This window comes from Sus scrofa, chromosome 9 (assembly GCF_054392235.1).
Source record: "Sus scrofa isolate SSC_HxYL_T2T_F1_AM1 chromosome 9, Sscrofa_HxYL_maternal_Yorkshire_Landrace_v2.0, whole genome shotgun sequence".
Taxonomy (NCBI): Eukaryota; Metazoa; Chordata; class Mammalia; order Artiodactyla; family Suidae; genus Sus; species Sus scrofa.
In genome coordinates, this window is record NC_139391.1 from 74,156,542 (window position 1) to 74,174,722 (window position 18,181).

General features: G+C 35.5%; 1 protein-coding gene across 3 annotated transcripts in view; it reads left to right on the plus strand.

Annotated features, from left to right (window-relative positions):
• The window catches only part of ZNF804B (zinc finger protein 804B), a 506,235-nt gene extending 492,173 nt beyond the window's left edge, over positions 1–14,062 (plus strand). For all 3 annotated transcript variants that reach the window (XM_021063357.2, XM_084976954.1, XM_084976953.1), the window contains exons 3-4: positions 2,857–2,987; positions 8,625–14,062. In XM_021063357.2, the coding sequence (XP_020919016.1) occupies positions 2,857–2,987; positions 8,625–12,294 (3,801 nt within the window). In that variant the 3' untranslated portion in view covers positions 12,295–14,062. The remainder of the gene's footprint in view (positions 1–2,856; positions 2,988–8,624) is intronic.
• Positions 14,063–18,181: the final 4,119 nt, after the last annotated feature.

Here is an 18,181-nt window from a genome sequence, read left to right on the forward strand (position 1 = left end):
CTCTGAGTATTTTACTCATAAAGAGAATGTTACTATGAGTATCTGTTTCATTCACCCAACAACTAAGAGTATTTGTTGTTGGGTAAATGGAACAGAATTCTCAATCTTTTCTGTAACTCAGAGATGGAAATACAACATTGGAATCTGAGAGGCTAGTGAAAGCAACAGGTATACTTGGGAGCTGCAAACAAAATTCCAATAATGAGAGTCAAATATCAGATGTTTTGAGTTAAGTGAATCCATTTACTTTCCAGGCATTTCAGGGTTTATTTACAAGAAATATTAAATATTAAATAAACTTAATATAGAGTATTTTATGTTCAGTAGTAACTGAGAATTAAAAAAAAAAAAAATCCCTCTCCTCGTTATCAAAGTAGCCAGTCTCTTTCTGACCTAATTGAACTGCATTCTACATAGGCTTTTAAATTGTGTTGGACAATTTCCAAAAGGTCTTTGCTGATAAAATAAGCCTTCACCCCAAGAGCTAGATTATTATGCACATGGGGCTGAGGATGTGTGAGTAGGAGGGTAAGTAGAAACTGGGATTTTATAAGCTTCTCTGTCTTCTGACCAAGGCTGTCCTTTGAGGCTTAGATCCTCTGCTATTATTAGCTCTAGAGAATTGTTGCTCCATTTTTTTTTTTTTTCTGGTAACACATGGGCCATAATTTTATTTTTTTGAAACCTTCTTTTCTTAAAAGGCTCTGAAGCATTTGCCAAAAACCTAATTCAGATTGACTCCACTGTTCTCCCTGTGGCTGTTTCTGGTTCTGTGAAACTCTTGTTCTTTGTGCTCAGAATATTCTCTTTGAAAGAATATTCTACCTCCTTCTTTAAATACTTAGTCTAGAAGTAGTTATCTGGCTACCATCTCCCCTAGGTGTGTTTCCCTTCAGAAGGAAACTAATGATCATTAGAGGTCTTTGCCCTTGATCTGTGGGTGGGAAATAGTCCACTACAACGTTGTTACCTCACTTCATAGCTATGTACTTTTTGCTATTTCTGGGAAACATTTTTTTACACTTGATTTGAGAAATAAAGGTAAGTTAAATGAACACAGATTTCAGGCAGCTTAAAGTCACTTTATATTGGTTAAAAGAGGCTCTTTTCAAGTATACTCTTAATTTAGGATTAAGCCCCAGACTTCAAGATGTGTATTTGATTGTGGCATTTTTTTTTTCTTTTCTTTTTTCTTTTTTGTTGTTGTTGTTGTTGTTGTTGTTGTTGTTGTTGTTGTTGTTGTTGTTTGTCTTTTTGCCATTTCTTGGGCCGCACCCTCCGCATATGGAGGTTCCCAGGCTAGGGTCTAATCGGAGCTGTAGCTGCCAGCCTAAGCCAGAGCCACAGCAACGCGGGATCCGAGCCACATCTGCGACCTACACCGCAGCTCATGGGCAACGCCAGATCGTTAATCCACTGAGCAAGGGCAGGGATCAAACCTGCAACCTCCTGGTTCCTAGTCGGATTCGTCAACCACCACGCCACGATGAGAACTCCTGTGGCATTTTCTTAATTTGTTCAGTATCACTAGGTGTTCTTAGTGGTAGACTTCGAACTAGAAATCCAAACGGGTAATGAGTAGTATCCAATCTTCATGAAAGCCAATTGTTCTAGAGAACAGATTAATTTAAAAAGTGGTAGCTAAATTTAAAGCAAGCAAGACCAACACTCTATCCTGAGTTTAAATCCCTGACCTATTCTTGTACTCCTGGTTAGAGTATAGAAATCTGCACTGGAGGAGTTCCCGTCGTGGCGCAGTGGTTGACGAATCCGACTAGGAACCATGAGGTTGCGGGTTCGGTTCCTGCCCTTGCTCAGTGGGTTAACGATCCGGCGTTGCCATGAGCGGTGGTGTAGGTTGTAGATGCGGCTCGGATCCCACGTTGCTGTGGCTCTGGCGTAGGCCGGTGGCTACAGCTCCGATTCAACCCCTAGCCTGGGAACCTCCATATGCCGTGGGAGCGGCCCAAGATAGAGCAACAACAACAACAACAACAACAACAACAACAAAAGGAATCTGCACTGGATAAATATCTCCACATGGAAAAAAAAAAAAAGAGTTAAGAATTATAGTTAGGGATTTCCTGTTGTGGCTCAGCAGGTTAAGAACCCAACATGGTGTCCATGAGGATGCAGGATCAATCCCTGACCTCACTCGGTGGCTTAAGGATCTGGCTTTGCTGCGAGCTGCAGCGTAGTTTGCAGATGCAGCCTGGAACTGCTGTTACTGTGGCTGTGGTGCAGACTTGCAACTGCAGCACTGATTTGACCCCTAGCCTGGGAACCATATGCCACAGATGCGGCCACACAAAGAAAAAAATTAAGAAATTAAAAATAAATAGCAATAATTACATTTAAGGCTTTGAACTAAATCTTTCACAATAACAGATATTCTTTACTGAAATAAATTCATTTTGCCCAGTGTATTTAATTTCACCAATTTTCAGGAATAAGTGTTTTATAGGAATAATATTTTACAGGTGAGAGGGTTGGGGGCAATGGGTAGAGGAAAGTGCATCCCATAGTTTCCTCTTCCTTTATACCCATTCATATATTGCATATTTTCCCCAGTTATGTTTTCATAGACACATAGATAATGGTCATTATAACCAAGGTTGTCCTGGTAAGGATTAGGGTCCAGCTTTGCAGCACATTTCTGTGACATGTTTTGATAAATAGCCCAGTCAACAACTAAATGTATCTTGAAGCAGAGAATAGGATTGATGGAGAAGGTGCTTTTGCTCTCCCTTTCCAGAAAGTCACCTCTGACCCCAGGACAAAGTTTAATAAAAAATCTTGTGGATGGGAGCTATATATATATTACTTATTCAGAATTTTTTTTTTCTTTGTCCACAGAGACTGAAAGAATTAAAGCAACGGGAATTTGCTAGAAATGTAGCTTCCAAGTCATGGAAAGATGAAAAGAAACAAGAAAAAGCACTTAAGCGACTTCATCAGCTGGCTGAGTTAAGGCAACAGTCTGAATGGTAAGAATTAGAGGTGTCTCAAGTGGTTCAAAACTCTTTTCAACCTCTGCAGAAATTTCAGTGATAAATTAATTTGGTTCATTGTAACATTGTAAACAGATTTTAATTAATCGATAGATATATCTGAAGGCAAATGTTCCTTATAGTAAAAGGTATATAAATGAATTACTTTGACATATTGTGTTTTTCTTCCCCAACATTGTTAATGGACTCTTTAATAAAATGATCCAAAAGTGATTCTAATACATTTGCATTTATTCTATCCAGGTGACTTATATGGATCTATTGAGCATTATAATTATTTTACTTTTTGTAATAATAATTTTAAAACCCATAAATAACAATGCAGCTTTTTAGGAAGGAAATAAATCTTCTGTACATTCCCTGAATAGATGGCACCATCATTGTCTGGATGACAAACAAGATGTAATTAATGCAGTTAAATTTACCACGTAGAGCCATTTAAATTGACAATTATAACAAGCATTATACTAATACATTCTTGCAGCTGAAAAACAGCAGTTTTATATAAGCTTGGAACTGTTCAGTGCTTTGAAGTGAAGAGGTTGTACCTGGAATTCAATTAAATTTGCAGATTGTGATTTGTGTTCCTATGAATCATAGTGTAGAACACTACTGTAGCTAATTAATATAGCTGACAACAACCTCTTCAATTGTGACATTTATAGTTCTGTGTCAGAATATAAACCCCTATTATTTAAATGAAAAACAATATACAATAAGCTTGGGAGTAAATGACTCAATTATAGTAGCATAAAATATTTGTCCTCATATTTACTTTTAAGGAAATATTTATTTTTGGGGATCGATTATGGGTAAAGACATTATTCAGCTTGCAAATATTCATGTAGTTGTACCACTATCTTATAATCAATTAATTTGCTTATAAAAATACAAAAAAATTTCATATAAAATAAGTGAAAAATTTGGTATGAGGAAAAAGTAAATGTGGGCAAACCATATATCCCATATATCCAGAAGTGAGGTTAATACAAAAATACCTGCTTTTAGCTAGTATACAATCATAGAAACAGAGTACGATCTGGTACTGGGCTTTGTACTTGCCAACACAATGAGGCTCTTAAAGTGTGTTATTCAAACACATTGTCAAAATAGGACTTAGAAGGAAAAGTCTAATGGATACAGTACTTTTCAAAACAGGACTTAGAAGGAAAAGTCTAATGGTTACTAGGGTGACATGCAGGAGAAAACTGAGGGGAGATGTTAATTCCTATGTAATTAGATATGAGGTACAAAAAGTCAGATTAAAAAACAGGGCAAGCCTCACTAGAGAGCGACACACTATGGCTGCACAACAGAAAATCTGAGTAGCCTTAATAAACATAATTTTGGTCCTTTCGTTACTATGAAAGTTGCCATGCTTTTACATTTCTCCTTCCTCGGTACATATTATCTTTGGAAGAAATAGACAAAGGATGAGAGGAGTCTTGATGATGAGAGGAGACAGTGATGGAGATGACTTTTACTTAAAGGTTCTAACTTTGTAGAGCTACCCCTGAAATGTCTTCCAAATTTAAATAAACAAGTTGAATGATATACTCTATTGGGATTGAGTTGCCCTCTGGAAATCTCATTAACTTAATAAACACAAACTTAGTCATATCCTCTAGAGAGTAGTTAGGCTCTCTATGTCCCAATCTGATCTTGTTGTTATGGAAATGATAGGTAGTCAGCTTTCCAGATACAGAACTTGGAACTAGGAAAATTATTTCATTCTTTTTCTTTTACCCAACAGCTGCCCTCAGGACAATTATTTTCTCTGAGAAAGTGGACTCATGTCCTAAGGGAAATCACTTAACAGCATTATTAAATATTTTCACTTTGGCAGTTGAATTGACAAACAACAAAAAAAATCATCTGTGTTGTGTTAGTTCTCCCCTGGATAACCCTTCTTTGTTCTTCATTCTCCTAAAGAGAGATACTGAGTAAGATAATACAGACAACAAGAAGATTCTTCCATGACCCTGTAGAGAAAAGAGGTGAATTTACTGGTAGAATAATTGAATCAGACTGATGAAAGAAAAAAATGATAGCAGAAAACTGTGAATGGATCTGATAAGGGGCATCACCTCTGGCCAGCTGTTGGGTAGTTCAGCAAAACCAGTTCTTTTATTGGGGGAGAGGAGAGAATCCCTCTGTAAGTTTCTACCATGTGTAAGTCTAAGTACAGTGAATCTTGGTATGGACATTTTTTCAAATTTGAAAAATTTTGGGACCATTGATTCTGAAAATATGAATTTCCTATGGAAGACCTGGATAATGTGAGACATTAGGAAATTAGACCATTTAAAGAAATTATGTTGTTTTGATATGATTTATTTCCCCTCTGGAAAGTATACTTCTTACACAGGAGAGAATTAAATTGTACGAGTTACCAAGAACTTGAATTTTTGGAGAACTATTGGAATAAACAAGCCATTAGCAAGAACTAAAGGGCTAACTAATGTCATTTTTAAATTATAAATAAAAATAGTTATGTAAAATATCGAAAGAAACTAGAGTATGATCTAAAAGAGAGAGTGACATCATAAATGAAGGTATGGCTATAAAATTTAAGCCTTTATGTTATAAGGCATAAACTTAGAATTTAAAATAGCACAAAAGAAAACTGGGATTTTTAAAAACAATAACAACAAATTATAATACAACATTATAAATCAACCATACTTCAAAAATATTTTTTTTAGTATTAGATTTAAGATAGGGGAAATTAAAGTTCATAAAATAATGAGATAAAGGTTTAAAGCATAAAAATAATGGCTATAAAAATAATAATGAGGATAAAATGTTAAGCTAGTGAAAAAAAAATCATAAATGTAGATTGAATTATAAAGAAAGAACAAAAATTAAGACAAGAAGTGCTAAATGTAATACAAAAACATTGAGTAAAAAGGTTGAAAAATATTTGAAAGAATGTAACAAGAAGAAGCTTCCACAGATAAATGGTAAAATAAAAAGCAATATAGAAAAGAATCTTTAAACTAACAGAAATCCAAGTAAGAAAATGCATAAAATAGTGCCAGAATAATAAGCAAAAGTATTATTAAGAAAAAAATAAAGAGAATATAAACACAGTGAAATATCTGCATCATAATGGAATCAGGAAGGGTAGAATGATGATATACATACACTAGACTTTTGAAATAGTTTTTATTGTTTACTTCAGATAATATCAGATTGATTGCAGTTCCTGGAGGAGATCACTTTATACAGATGTATTATTCCTACTTACTCCAAAGTGTGGCTACAAATATGGAAAGGAATCTCTCTAAAACTGAAGAAAAATTCAGTGCTGCAGATGTTTCTGAATCCTGATCTTCTATCCTTGGGCAGCAGGCACGTTTTACAGAAGCCAATAGCTATACCAAACCTCTATGCTTCCTATTTTTCTTTACCTTTGAAATAAATATCTAGTCATCTGAACACTATTTTAGGGTATTTCTCTTCATTCCTTAGTTAAATATGGCTAAACACCCTCTCTACACACTGTAAAATATGATTCAAAAGGATATTAATGTGATAAAAAGAGGAAAGTTTTCATTATGAAATACTTACTCTAAGGAGCAAAATACTGTAATATAAGGAGCAAAAAAATTTTCTAAATTTAGTTTTCCACAAGATTCAAGGGAATTAGTTTATGGAAAGAGGGCAATCTGAAATTATTAAAGACTGATGAATAGAATTATTGTTTGTAAATTAAAATCCATATAGATATAGTAAACAACAGATTGGACACTGCAAAACATTGAGTCAATAAAATCAAAATTAAAAACAAGAAATTTTTAGAACAAAAGGCTAAAGATACAGGAATACTAAGATAAGCAATAAAACCAAAAACCGTCAATTCAGGAGAGCTAATAAATTTAACATATAAATTCCAGGATGAGAAACCAGGACAGGGAAGAAGCAATAATCAGTGAAATTAGAGAAGAAAATATAACTGAGCTGAAGAAAGCTGAATTTAACTTTCAGAATGCCCAGAAATGCTGCCAAAAATTAACCAAAAGAAGTCAGTCTGTAACTATGGTCTGCTAAAATGTTATGTATATACCCACACATTTATTGTACATAATAAATATAACAAAATACATTATCTATAAATTAAAAAGAAAATTTATAAAACCATTCAAATGCCCAAGCAGATTTATTTCAATATGAATAAAAGGAGGCTAATTAATTATGCCTCTTATATTAAACACATAAAGACAATGAGGCAAAGTGCATAAAATTTAGTGGACCAAAAAATGTGAGGCTAGAGTTGTGACAGTTGGCCAAATAGTTATAAGTGAGGCAATAAGATCAAGGACTCAAAATGGTCTCCTCCCCATTCGAATTTAAGCCACGTGTGGAAAACACATCAGTTGTTCTAGCATTAGTTAATCTAGAATAGAAAAAAGGAAAAACATGCATACATACATCCAAGAATGTGGGAAAACAAAAAGGAAAGGAAAGGCAGCTCAAAGCAAACAATCTGATAAATAATGTGATTTGTATTGCCTTCTCCCCAAATCTTTTAATTAGTTTTGTAGTGGAGGTTTCATGTGTAGGTCACCAGAGACAACTTTAATCTATATAGTTTTATCTCAGGAGTTCCCACTGTGGCTCAGCAGATTAAGAACCTGATTAGCATCCATGGGGATGCAGGTTCGATCCCTGTCCTAGCTCAGTGGGTTAAGAATTGGCACTGCTGGAAGCTGTGGTGTAGGTTGCGGATCTGGCGTTGCTGTGGCTGTGATGTAGCCCAGCAGCTACAGCTGCAGCTCAATTCCACCGCTAGCCTGGGAACTTCTATATGCTGCTGCTGCGGCCCTAAAAAAAACAAAAGTAAATAAATAAATAAAAATAGTTTCATCTCATCTGTATCGGCTGTTTCCAGTTTTATGATTGAATTACTAATTAAGCTTGGTAGGTTGAATAATCTTTAAAAAGCTGTTAATGTATATACAAAAAGAAGAAGGAGTATATTTTTAGGTAAAAAGCTAAAAAAAGATTTCAAAATAATTGAAGATGTTGAGGTGGCTTGTAAATGTATATTTATTATCAGTCAAATTAGTAACGAATCATAAAGAACTAACTACACTGTTTCAAAAGGAAACAGACATGAAGGAAATTTAAGACTGAGGAAATAAAAAATTATAAAAGAGTAAAACTTTAAACAAAAAATGAAAAATATACATTTACACTTTTGAAGTGACTTTTAAATCCATTTAATTTCCTATTTAGGTGAAGGCACTGATTGGAAAATTCTTTGCAAAATAATATTAGATCTATATTCCAAAGAATTAATAGGTTCTGCGGAACATTTTATGATGTAAATGCAATACTTTGTTCTCTTTTGCGGCACTAGCATTAGATATTCACCTGCTATTGCCTTTTGCTAATTTTGAAAGAATCCACTTAAATGATGCAGTTTAGGAACAGCCTCTGTAAAGCATAGATATAGTGAGTTATATAAGTACGGTGATTATTATATTACAATAGGCACAGTTTATAAATAGTAGCAGAACCCATCATAGAAACACCACAAAATGTTGACGTATGGATAAAAGTTCAAATCTGATGTCTTAATTATTTAAATATTTATTGTCTTTGCAGTGTTTCAGGAAATGGACCAGCATACAAAGCCCCCAGGGTAGCCATAGAAAAGCAACTCCAGCAAGGAATTTTCCCAATTAAGAACGGCAGAAAGGTATCTTGCATGAAGAGCGCTCTTCTCCTTAAAGGAAAGAATCTCTCCAGAAGCATTTCCGATAAACAATGGTCCACAGCACCAAATCGACACCAGTTACAGACAGATAGACGTTGTTTGTTTGGAAATCGGGTACCACACACATCTTCAGATCATAGCAATGCAAATCACAGGACAGGAGTATCGTTTTCTTTTTCCAGAAAAGTGCATCTAAAATTAGAATCTTCAGCAGCAGTTTTCAGTGAGAACACAGAAGAAACCCATGATTGTAACAAGTCACCCACCTATAAAACAAAGCACACTGCAGAGAAACGCATGTGCTGCAGGTTTGCAAATGAAGATGCACACCTCGCTAAGGAAAAAGATATAAACATCTCACCAAGCCATCTGGAAAGTGTTTTACACACTACCTTCTCCATAAGCTCTCAAATCTTGCAAGACAAAAATGACTCTGTTGATGAAACACTGGAAGGTTCACTTGGCATTCGTGCTTCATTCAGTAAATCTAAGATTTGTCTTTCAGATGCAAAATTTACCCCTTCCAGCAGAGCAAAAGAAACTAGAAAGACATTGAAGAACACTTCAGAAAACTGCATTAATCACTCATGCCAAACAAATGTTTCCTCCTGCCCACCAAACATTTATAGGCACAGTGATGCCAGGATATTTGAGTGTCTGGATGAGTTTCAATCACTAGAGCCAAGTGAACAAAGCAGCACAGTACATCTGAATCCCAACTCCAGAAAGGAAAAGAGAGAAAAATCATTAGATAAAACAGAGAGAGCTAGCAAAAATGTACAAAGGCTTATAAGAGAAGCTTGTCCCCATGACAGGAAGGCCAAACCACTGCCTTTTCTCCACGTACAAAGCAAGGATGGCCACACCACTCTCCAGTGGCCTACAGAGCTGCTTCTTTTTACAAAAACGGAGCCCTGTATCTCTTATGGCTGCAATCCATTGTATTTTGATTTTAAGCTTTCTCGAAATGCGAAGCATGGCCATGATCCAGAGGACTTAAAAACAGATCTGGATTTGCTGAAAGAACCCTCAGAAATGAAGACTACAATAGAGAACCAAGTCTCAGGTTTAATCAAAGACCAACAACAGTTGATCCAAGAGGATAATCAATCTCTGAAACCAAAGATGATGGTAGTTCATCCAGATTGGGAAAATTTCCAGAGAAAATATAATTTGGGCCACAATGATTCTGAGTCAAATGTGATTGAATGTAATTTGAATGCAAGCGATTTGGAAAAGAAAAATCCTGAAGTGCCTGCTTACCTTGATATCTCGCTAAATAATTTTGTAGGAAACAACAATAATAGTGAGAATGAACTTAAGGAAACTTCAAGGGCCCATTGGCCAAGCTGCCAAAGGATAATTCTAAAGGATGCAAATGAGGGTGTATCTTTTTCTCCTTATGTCTCTAGGACTAAAAAGCATAAACTGATTTCCTGTGACCCTCCTGTGGATTTTGAAGATGGGAATCAAGTCACCTGGAATTCTAGTCCTTACACAGTAAGGGGCCACAGTGACTGTGGGAAGAACTTCAGGGTAATATTGAATAGCAACCACATCAGCATGACCAGCAGGGCTTCTGGATGTGGAAACACAAGTTATAAGAGAGGTTCTCCAAAGTCGTCTCTGAATAGACATTCAAGCCCTTCAGACACATCCCCTGGCAGTACACCCAGCTTGAGAAGTACTTGCTCAAATAATAGGTCCAGTGGTCGTGGGAGAGGTAATTTGCTCTACTTCTGCAAAAGAGAACACAACTCAACTGAAAGACACAGACGGAAACGTCGAAAGCACAGCTGTCTCTGCTTGTCTGATGAGCTAGCAAAGAGTGACTGTCCACCGTCTGAAACACAGAGAGGCAGGAGCTGCAAATTGTGGGAGTCAGTTAAAAATGAAAAATACTCAAAACATGGATATAGTCACTGCAGAGAAAAATATAAAGTGGGTAAAAATCAACAGTTTTCAGGGCCAAAATCCAGGAGAATCCCCCATTGCGATGCTAGCTCCCAGACTTCTTGTGCTAGAAGCAGTGAAAACCCTCCTAACTGCCAGGGACTTCAGCACAGCAGATTGGGCTCTTACTCAAGAAAGAAAACGTATTACTCAAATAAAAGTGAACGAAGCCAACAGTCTTTGGACAGCCCTCATCTTTGTGATCTGGGAAAAGTAAAACCCACACAGTCTAACCCTGGGAATATAAGCTGCCTTCTAAGAAACTGTTCCGACAGCCCTTCAGAAACCACAGAGTTGAACATTGTGGAAGGAAAGAGCACCCCCTTGACAGCCAAAAGCCTTTTAGAAAGAGTACAAGCCAAGAAACGTCAAGAACAATCAACTCATTTTGAAGTCACTTCAGACAGTTGTAAAAATGAATCAGAGGCTCATTCTCCAATCCAATGTACAATTCAATTCATACCACCAGGTTGTACCAGCCCTGCATTGCCTATGTCTAAAAAAATACAGAACACAAGTAGAAGAAGAAAGGATAAAGGCAGTTCAATGCAAAGAACTACTGAGACAGACACAGTCAAAAGTTCACAGACAAATGATTTTTCTGTTTTAGGAGACACCAATTGTGATAATCACCTTTCTAAAGGTATAATTCATGGAGCAGCAGAGTCCCACTCACCAAACATGAAAAATAACCCAATCACAAAAGAACAGTCCAAGTCTTTAATTAGTGAGTTCCAACCTTTTATTCAAAGCTGTGACCCGGTACCAAATGACTTCCCTGGTGCTTTTCCATCTAATAGATATACTGATGTTATTGATTCAACAGAGACCAAAGAGGACCGAATAAATCTAGACTTAGAGGATGTAAGCATGCATATGAATCATGTAGAGGGGACTATAAACTCTTACTATGACAGAACAATGCAGAAGCATGACAAAGTAGCAGATGACTTAGAAATGTGTCATAAATCTTTCTCTCCCCCTTTAATTCAACAGCCCATAACGTTTTCTCCTGATGAAATAGATAAATATAAGCTCCTACAGCTACAAGCCCAGCAGCATATGCAGAAACAGCTCCTATCAAAGCATCTTCGAGTTGTGCCTGCCACAGGGCCAACGGCCTTCTCTCCGGCCTCAGCTGTACAGACAGTTCCGGTTCACCAGCAGGCTTCCATCACCACGATCCACCACACGTTCCTGCAGCATTTTGTTTCCGCTTCCATAAATGCCCATAGCAGTCACCTCCCTATAGCTCATCTCCATCCTCTTCCGCAGCCACATTTTAATCCATTCGCCTTTTCACCTCTGACTCCAACCATCATCCCAGCGCACCACACTTTCTTAGCGGGTCACCCCCTGCATTTAGTCACTACTGCCCCCTTCCACCCACCTCACATAACGCTTCAGCCCCTGCCCCCTGCAGCATATATTCCCACATTGTTTGGCCCTCACTTAAACCCAGCCACAGCTTCTATCATCCACTTGAATCCTTTAATTCAACCAGTGTTTCAAGGTCAAGATCTTTGCCATCATTCTTGCTCCAGTCAGATGCAACCAATAAATGGAGTGAAAGAGGCCTTAAATGTGCCAACTCACTTGAACTAATACATGTTAAATCCCCTTCTTTGGATAAATAAAACAAATCGTCACTACCTTCAGAATGATATATTTAAATTGGACTGATTATTACAAGATTTAAAATGGGGGTGCCAATTCAAAACATGACTGGTAGAGAAATATGAACTGAATGGCCAATATTGAAATGGAAGCATTTTAAGAATTTCTTTTAAATTGCAAAACTATGGAACAAATTTAAAGGAATTGTATGGATAGGTAGAGGGAAGAGTGTTAAAATTCTGTTTTGGATGAGTTCTCACATAACAAAAATGGAAAACATTTAGGCAGATCATTGATACTACAAAGTAAATTAACCGGAACATAATGCCCTTTGTTCTAGGTGTTCGTTGAGTGAGTGAACAAATGAATGAATTAATGCACATTTGGTTTTATTTATCAGGTAATAATAAAAGGTCAGTGAAATGAATTAATTATATTAAAAATAATTCCTATGGTTAACTGTTGACTAAGCTTTCAATCAGTATAATCTCTTTCAATCAATATACTATATTTTCATGGGAAAAAGAGATGACAAGAAATTTTCTAACTAATCCAGATTGAAAACTAGTCTTCAATGCAAAATAGTCTTATTCAGAATGTACGGCTGTGTTTCTGTGGAATGTTGGACTCTCTTCATTTCAGTCCCTTCTGTGTCAAGAGGATTATGTGATGGTAAGAATCACCAATATCTAAAATTAAGAATGTTTAATTTTTGTATAAAAAAACACACATACACTATCATTAGTTTTGGGTAAGGCAAATAAAAAATAAGTTATATTCAGAATAATATTTGAACATATTTGTCCATCTTTCAAAGATTACAAGTTTTAAAATTCTACTCAGAAATCTGTGTTCAGACAATAGATGTATAATTGGAGAGGTAAAAGTTTGGAAATATCAAACATTTTACATGATACTTACTGAGAAAAAAATTTAAATATTTGTTATGTTTTATTCAATTTTACTAAATATTTATAAAATGCAGTGAATGATGATGAATAAAATCACCATTCTGATAATTTTGCAAATGATTTTAAACATTCATCACCCACAAAATGTGCATTTCTTACATCTATATTTCTGAATGACCCTTTAGTGAGGTGTATTATTTTATACTCTTAAAAGGAAAGAAAAACTTGTATGGCTGTACATTCCCCATTAGCACGGGTTTTAGAGAAAATCAAAAGGAGCAGGAATGGAGATAATCAGTCATCATCACCACGGTGTGTATAACTAATGCAGATCCCTCTGCCACTAGAAAGTGAGAAGGATGGCTTATCCAGTCTTGGCTTTATGGGGAAGAGAACTGTGCTTATTGAAGGCCTATGGTGCATCAAGAGAGTCATGCTGAGCATTTGGCCTGAACTATCTCATTTAATTTCACAAGTGTATTCTTAGTCCATATTCTTTCTCTGTACAGATGGGGGAAAAGCAGTTGAAAGGCTAAGATCTTAACACTTGCAAATGGTAGGAAAGGACATCTTTGATGCTGGTGAGGGAGAGATGTCTAGAATCCAGTGAATTAAAAAATGTAAAGAGATGATGTAGTTTCCTAAATATCACCAGAAACTCATGGGATGGAAATTTTGACTTGGGGTATGGCAGTGAGAGAGTCTAACTTATCTGAAAGGAACAGAAAAAATGGAAGAAAGGCATCAAATAGCAAGAAATTCTATACTTGTATGGAACTCCATAAAAATGATTATAAAAGAACATTGATAAACATTGAGTGAATAATAAAAAAAATCAAAATAAATGAATATTTCTTAGAAAAATAGGTGGCAAATTTTCCAGCACATAAAAAGAAAAGTAATGTGGATACCATTTCCTAAAACAGATTACAAAGTTGATACAGAGCCAAGATAGAGTAATTATGGGAACCCACTAGAAGTCTTATTATGAAAAAGACCATCTGATTAATATTTATAATTGTCTTAGTGACAATTTAATCTCTCAGAAGGTTACAACAGAGAACCTCTCCCGGGCACTTAATTTTGACTAACAAGGATAGATGAATATGAATTGATGGCATGGAAATGACTATCTTGTATTATTGGTGATGAAAATGTTCACTGGATATACTGTCTTGGACTTTGGGAAAACAGACTTCACCATTTAAATAAAAGATAACTTGTACCCTAGGGCAGGAAATTATAAAAGCTGTAGCATCACATGAGTAGAGCTACCATTACAAATGAGTCCAATGAAGCAGAAAAAAGTTGTCCTTAAAACAATTGAATATAAGCTGAATGAAAGAAATTATTCAGAATAATCATTAAAATACCATCATTAAAATACCATGTGGTGGTAACACAACAGTCATGGATCAAAAATGGAGGGAGATTAGGTTAACTCAGTTTAAATACCCCATTTATTGGGAAAATCCAAAGAAATTGTTTTTTTGCTTTTGCTTACTGCTAAGGCAGGTGATCAGTAATAATAATAATAACAACAATAATAATAGTGTTCCCTAAATCTGAATCTGTTTTGGTTTCCCTCTTAAGGATAAAGTTCTTCAAAGTGAGAATTGTGGAACTAACATGGATAATAAATTTGGAAAATACAGAGAAAATTATTTACTGGCCACTTTAAATGAGTTTGAATCTCCACATTTAGAATTTTACCATTAGAATATTAAAATTGCCTTTCTCAAATGTCCTTGAGAAAATAGGCAAACTGGAGGAGAAGTTAGAACAATTAATCTCTACTTTTATAACAGGAAGAATATTTAATATAAATATTACTGATTTAAAAGTTAGCATATTTATAAATAAAAGTTTAAGCAGAATGTCTAATGAAAATGAAGATACAAATCAATAGTAACTCTAACAGGTATACCAAAAACAAATCATAAAAAATAAAAGTATTTTATTTTTTATTTGTTCTCTTTATTTTCTTTCTCATTTAATAAATATTTATTAAGCACCATGTGCTAGGCAATAATCTAAATGTTTTGGATATAATAAAAATCATAACTAACAATAATAGTGCCATAATATAGTTTAATTTTAATCAGGTCATGTAGACAAAAACCAGAATAGACAAGTAAAACAATACTATGTCAGAGGATAATAAATGCTACTGAGGGATATAAATAGGAAAAGTAGATAAAGGTGTTTGGGCCAGATAGTGGCTAAAGTACAGTTTTAAGTAGGGTAGTCAGAGGAAGCTTCACTATGAAAGGGGTATATCAACAAAGACCTAAAACAAATGAGCATTCTAGGCTCGGAGAAGACCAGGTTTCAGTGACTTGTTGGAAATGCCCGTCATGCTTAAGAAATGGCACAAAAACACTGGTTGGGAAAGAAGGATTCAGAGAATTACAGGAGATAAAAGCAGAGAAAAAATTTTGCAGCAAAATCATGTGGGATCACATTGGCCATTTTAATGACGAGTTTCTACTGTGAGATGAGAAACTAGTGGATAATTTTAGCAGATGAGCAACATGATTCTTCTTAGATTTTACCAGGGCCACTCAGCTATGAATTGTGAATGATCTCTAGGGGAGTAAAGATTGGAGTAGGGAGGCCAATTAGAAGATTGAAATGTTTCAGCCAAAAGAATGCAGTGGCTTGCTCAGGGATAGTCTGGTGGAAATGTTGACGAGTGGTGAGACTCTGGATTTATTTTGAAAGGAGGGCTGAAAAACTGCTTTGTCTTGAGTATAAGGTATAAGACAAAGAAAAGAGTCAGAGGTGACATCCTACTTTTTACACAAGCAACTAGATAGATGGATTTACTATTTAACCAAAATATGGAACACTGTGGTGAGGAGCAGGAGAAGAGAGGAAGTTCGGTGTAAATATTCTGTTTGAGATGCCTATTAAATACTGAAGTGGAGATAATGAGTTGGTAGCTGGAAGTATGAGTCTGAAGTTTGAGTAGAAGTGTGAGAAGGACAAATACTTTCAGGAATCCTTAACATATAGAAAGAATTTGAAGCCAGTGGCCTAGATAATATCATCAGGGGAGGTGAGGGTAGATAAACGGTTCAGAGACTGAGTGACCCTAGATCACTCTAATTTTAAGAGTGGAAATAGAAGGAAGCACCCCCCCCCCAAAAAAAAAGAGAGAAAGAGACAGCATAATGAATTTTCAAGTTTCGTAGGAAAAAATCAGACCAATGTGTGCCTACGAGGCAAGCAAGAAAGTCACTCAAAAGAGTGAGAGCGATGAATGCTGTCACATGTTGCTGAGTCAAGTAAGAAAATGAAGAGAATGGGAGATGAAGTTCTCCTTTAGTTTTGTAGTGCTTATTTGTGACCTTGACCAGAGACATTGTGGTGAAGTGATTCAGGGCAAAAGATAGTAAAATATGTGTGTATTTTATAGAGAGGTAATTTATAATTCTCATAAATACTCACATGGACAATAGTCAGCACTGTGTGATGAATGTGCTTTTATTGCTAGTTATACAACTGTACCCGAGAGTTTTATGACTTGGACTCATTTCACATTGGAGGAAGGATTGTACTCTGCTACATTCAACCTTTCATAAAACATGGAAAAAATCATGGAAGACATCTTTATCAAATAGGAAAACAGAAACTCAAGAGGACTAAAAAATATACTGAATGGCAATAGAAAACGTGAAAAAAATTCAAAAAGCATAAAAATGGGACCAAAATTGAAAGGTTAAATTTGACGTGAATAAATGTCAAGTCTTACATTTATCTATAGTAGAGTCCTGGGCACATAGATTGTTGGGGAGACAGAGCCTAATTCTAGTCCATCAATAAAATGAAGTGTTTAGTAGATTATAAGCTTCCTATAGTCCAATGATGTAAGAAGCAGGCAAAAAACTATAAAATACTAGTTTGTACTCAAGTAATTTTACAGAATTATTAAAAGGGTTTAGGTTTTTAAAATTGTTTTTGTTGATATGTAATTTATAAAACATTAGTTTAAGGTGTACACCGTAATAATTTGACATTTGCTTACATTGCCAAATGATCACTGCAACATCCATCCATTTTGTAACCGTATGTAAGTTACAATTTTTTTTTCCTCATGATGAGAATTTTCAAGATCCACTCTACTAGCTATTTTCAAATATGCAATACAGTATTTTTAACTATAGTCACTATGCTGTGAGTTGTATCCCCATGATTTATTTCATTACTATAGATTTGTGCCTTTACACTGCCTTTACCCATTTTGTCCACCCCTGATCTCCCACCTCCCTGCCTCTGGCAACCATCAGTCTGTTCTCTATATCCATAAGCTTGCAGGGTTTGCTTTTTATTTTGTGCTTTTTTGATTTTTAGATTCCGCATGTAAGTGATTTTGTACAATATTTACTTTTTCTGACTTATTTCACTTAGCATAATGCCTTCTAAGTTCATCTATGTTGTTGCAAATGTCAAGATGCCAATCATTTTTATTGCTGAATAATATTCCATTCTGCAGATATACCACATTTTTTATCCATTCATTCATCAATAGACATTTAGCTTGTTCCCATGTCTTGACTATTGTAATTTATGCTGCAATGAACATAGGGGCATATATATTTTTTATTTAATTCATGTTTTTGCTTTTGCTTTCTTTAGATAAGTACCCAGAAATGGAACTGCTGGATGATATGGTAGTTCTATTTTTAATTTTTTGAAATTCCTTCATACTATTTTCCATAGTGGCTGAACCAATTTATATTTCCACTGTCATTGTAGGAGGGTTCTCTTTTTTCCATGTTTGTTATTTCTTCTCTTTTTAACAATACCATTCCAACAAGTGTGAAGTCATAACTCACTGTGGTTTTGATTGTTGTTTCCCTGATAATTAGTGATATTGCAAACTTTTTATTTACAAGTTAGCTATCTTGTATGCCTTCTTTGGAAAAATGTCTATTCAGATCCTCTGCCCATTTTTTTAA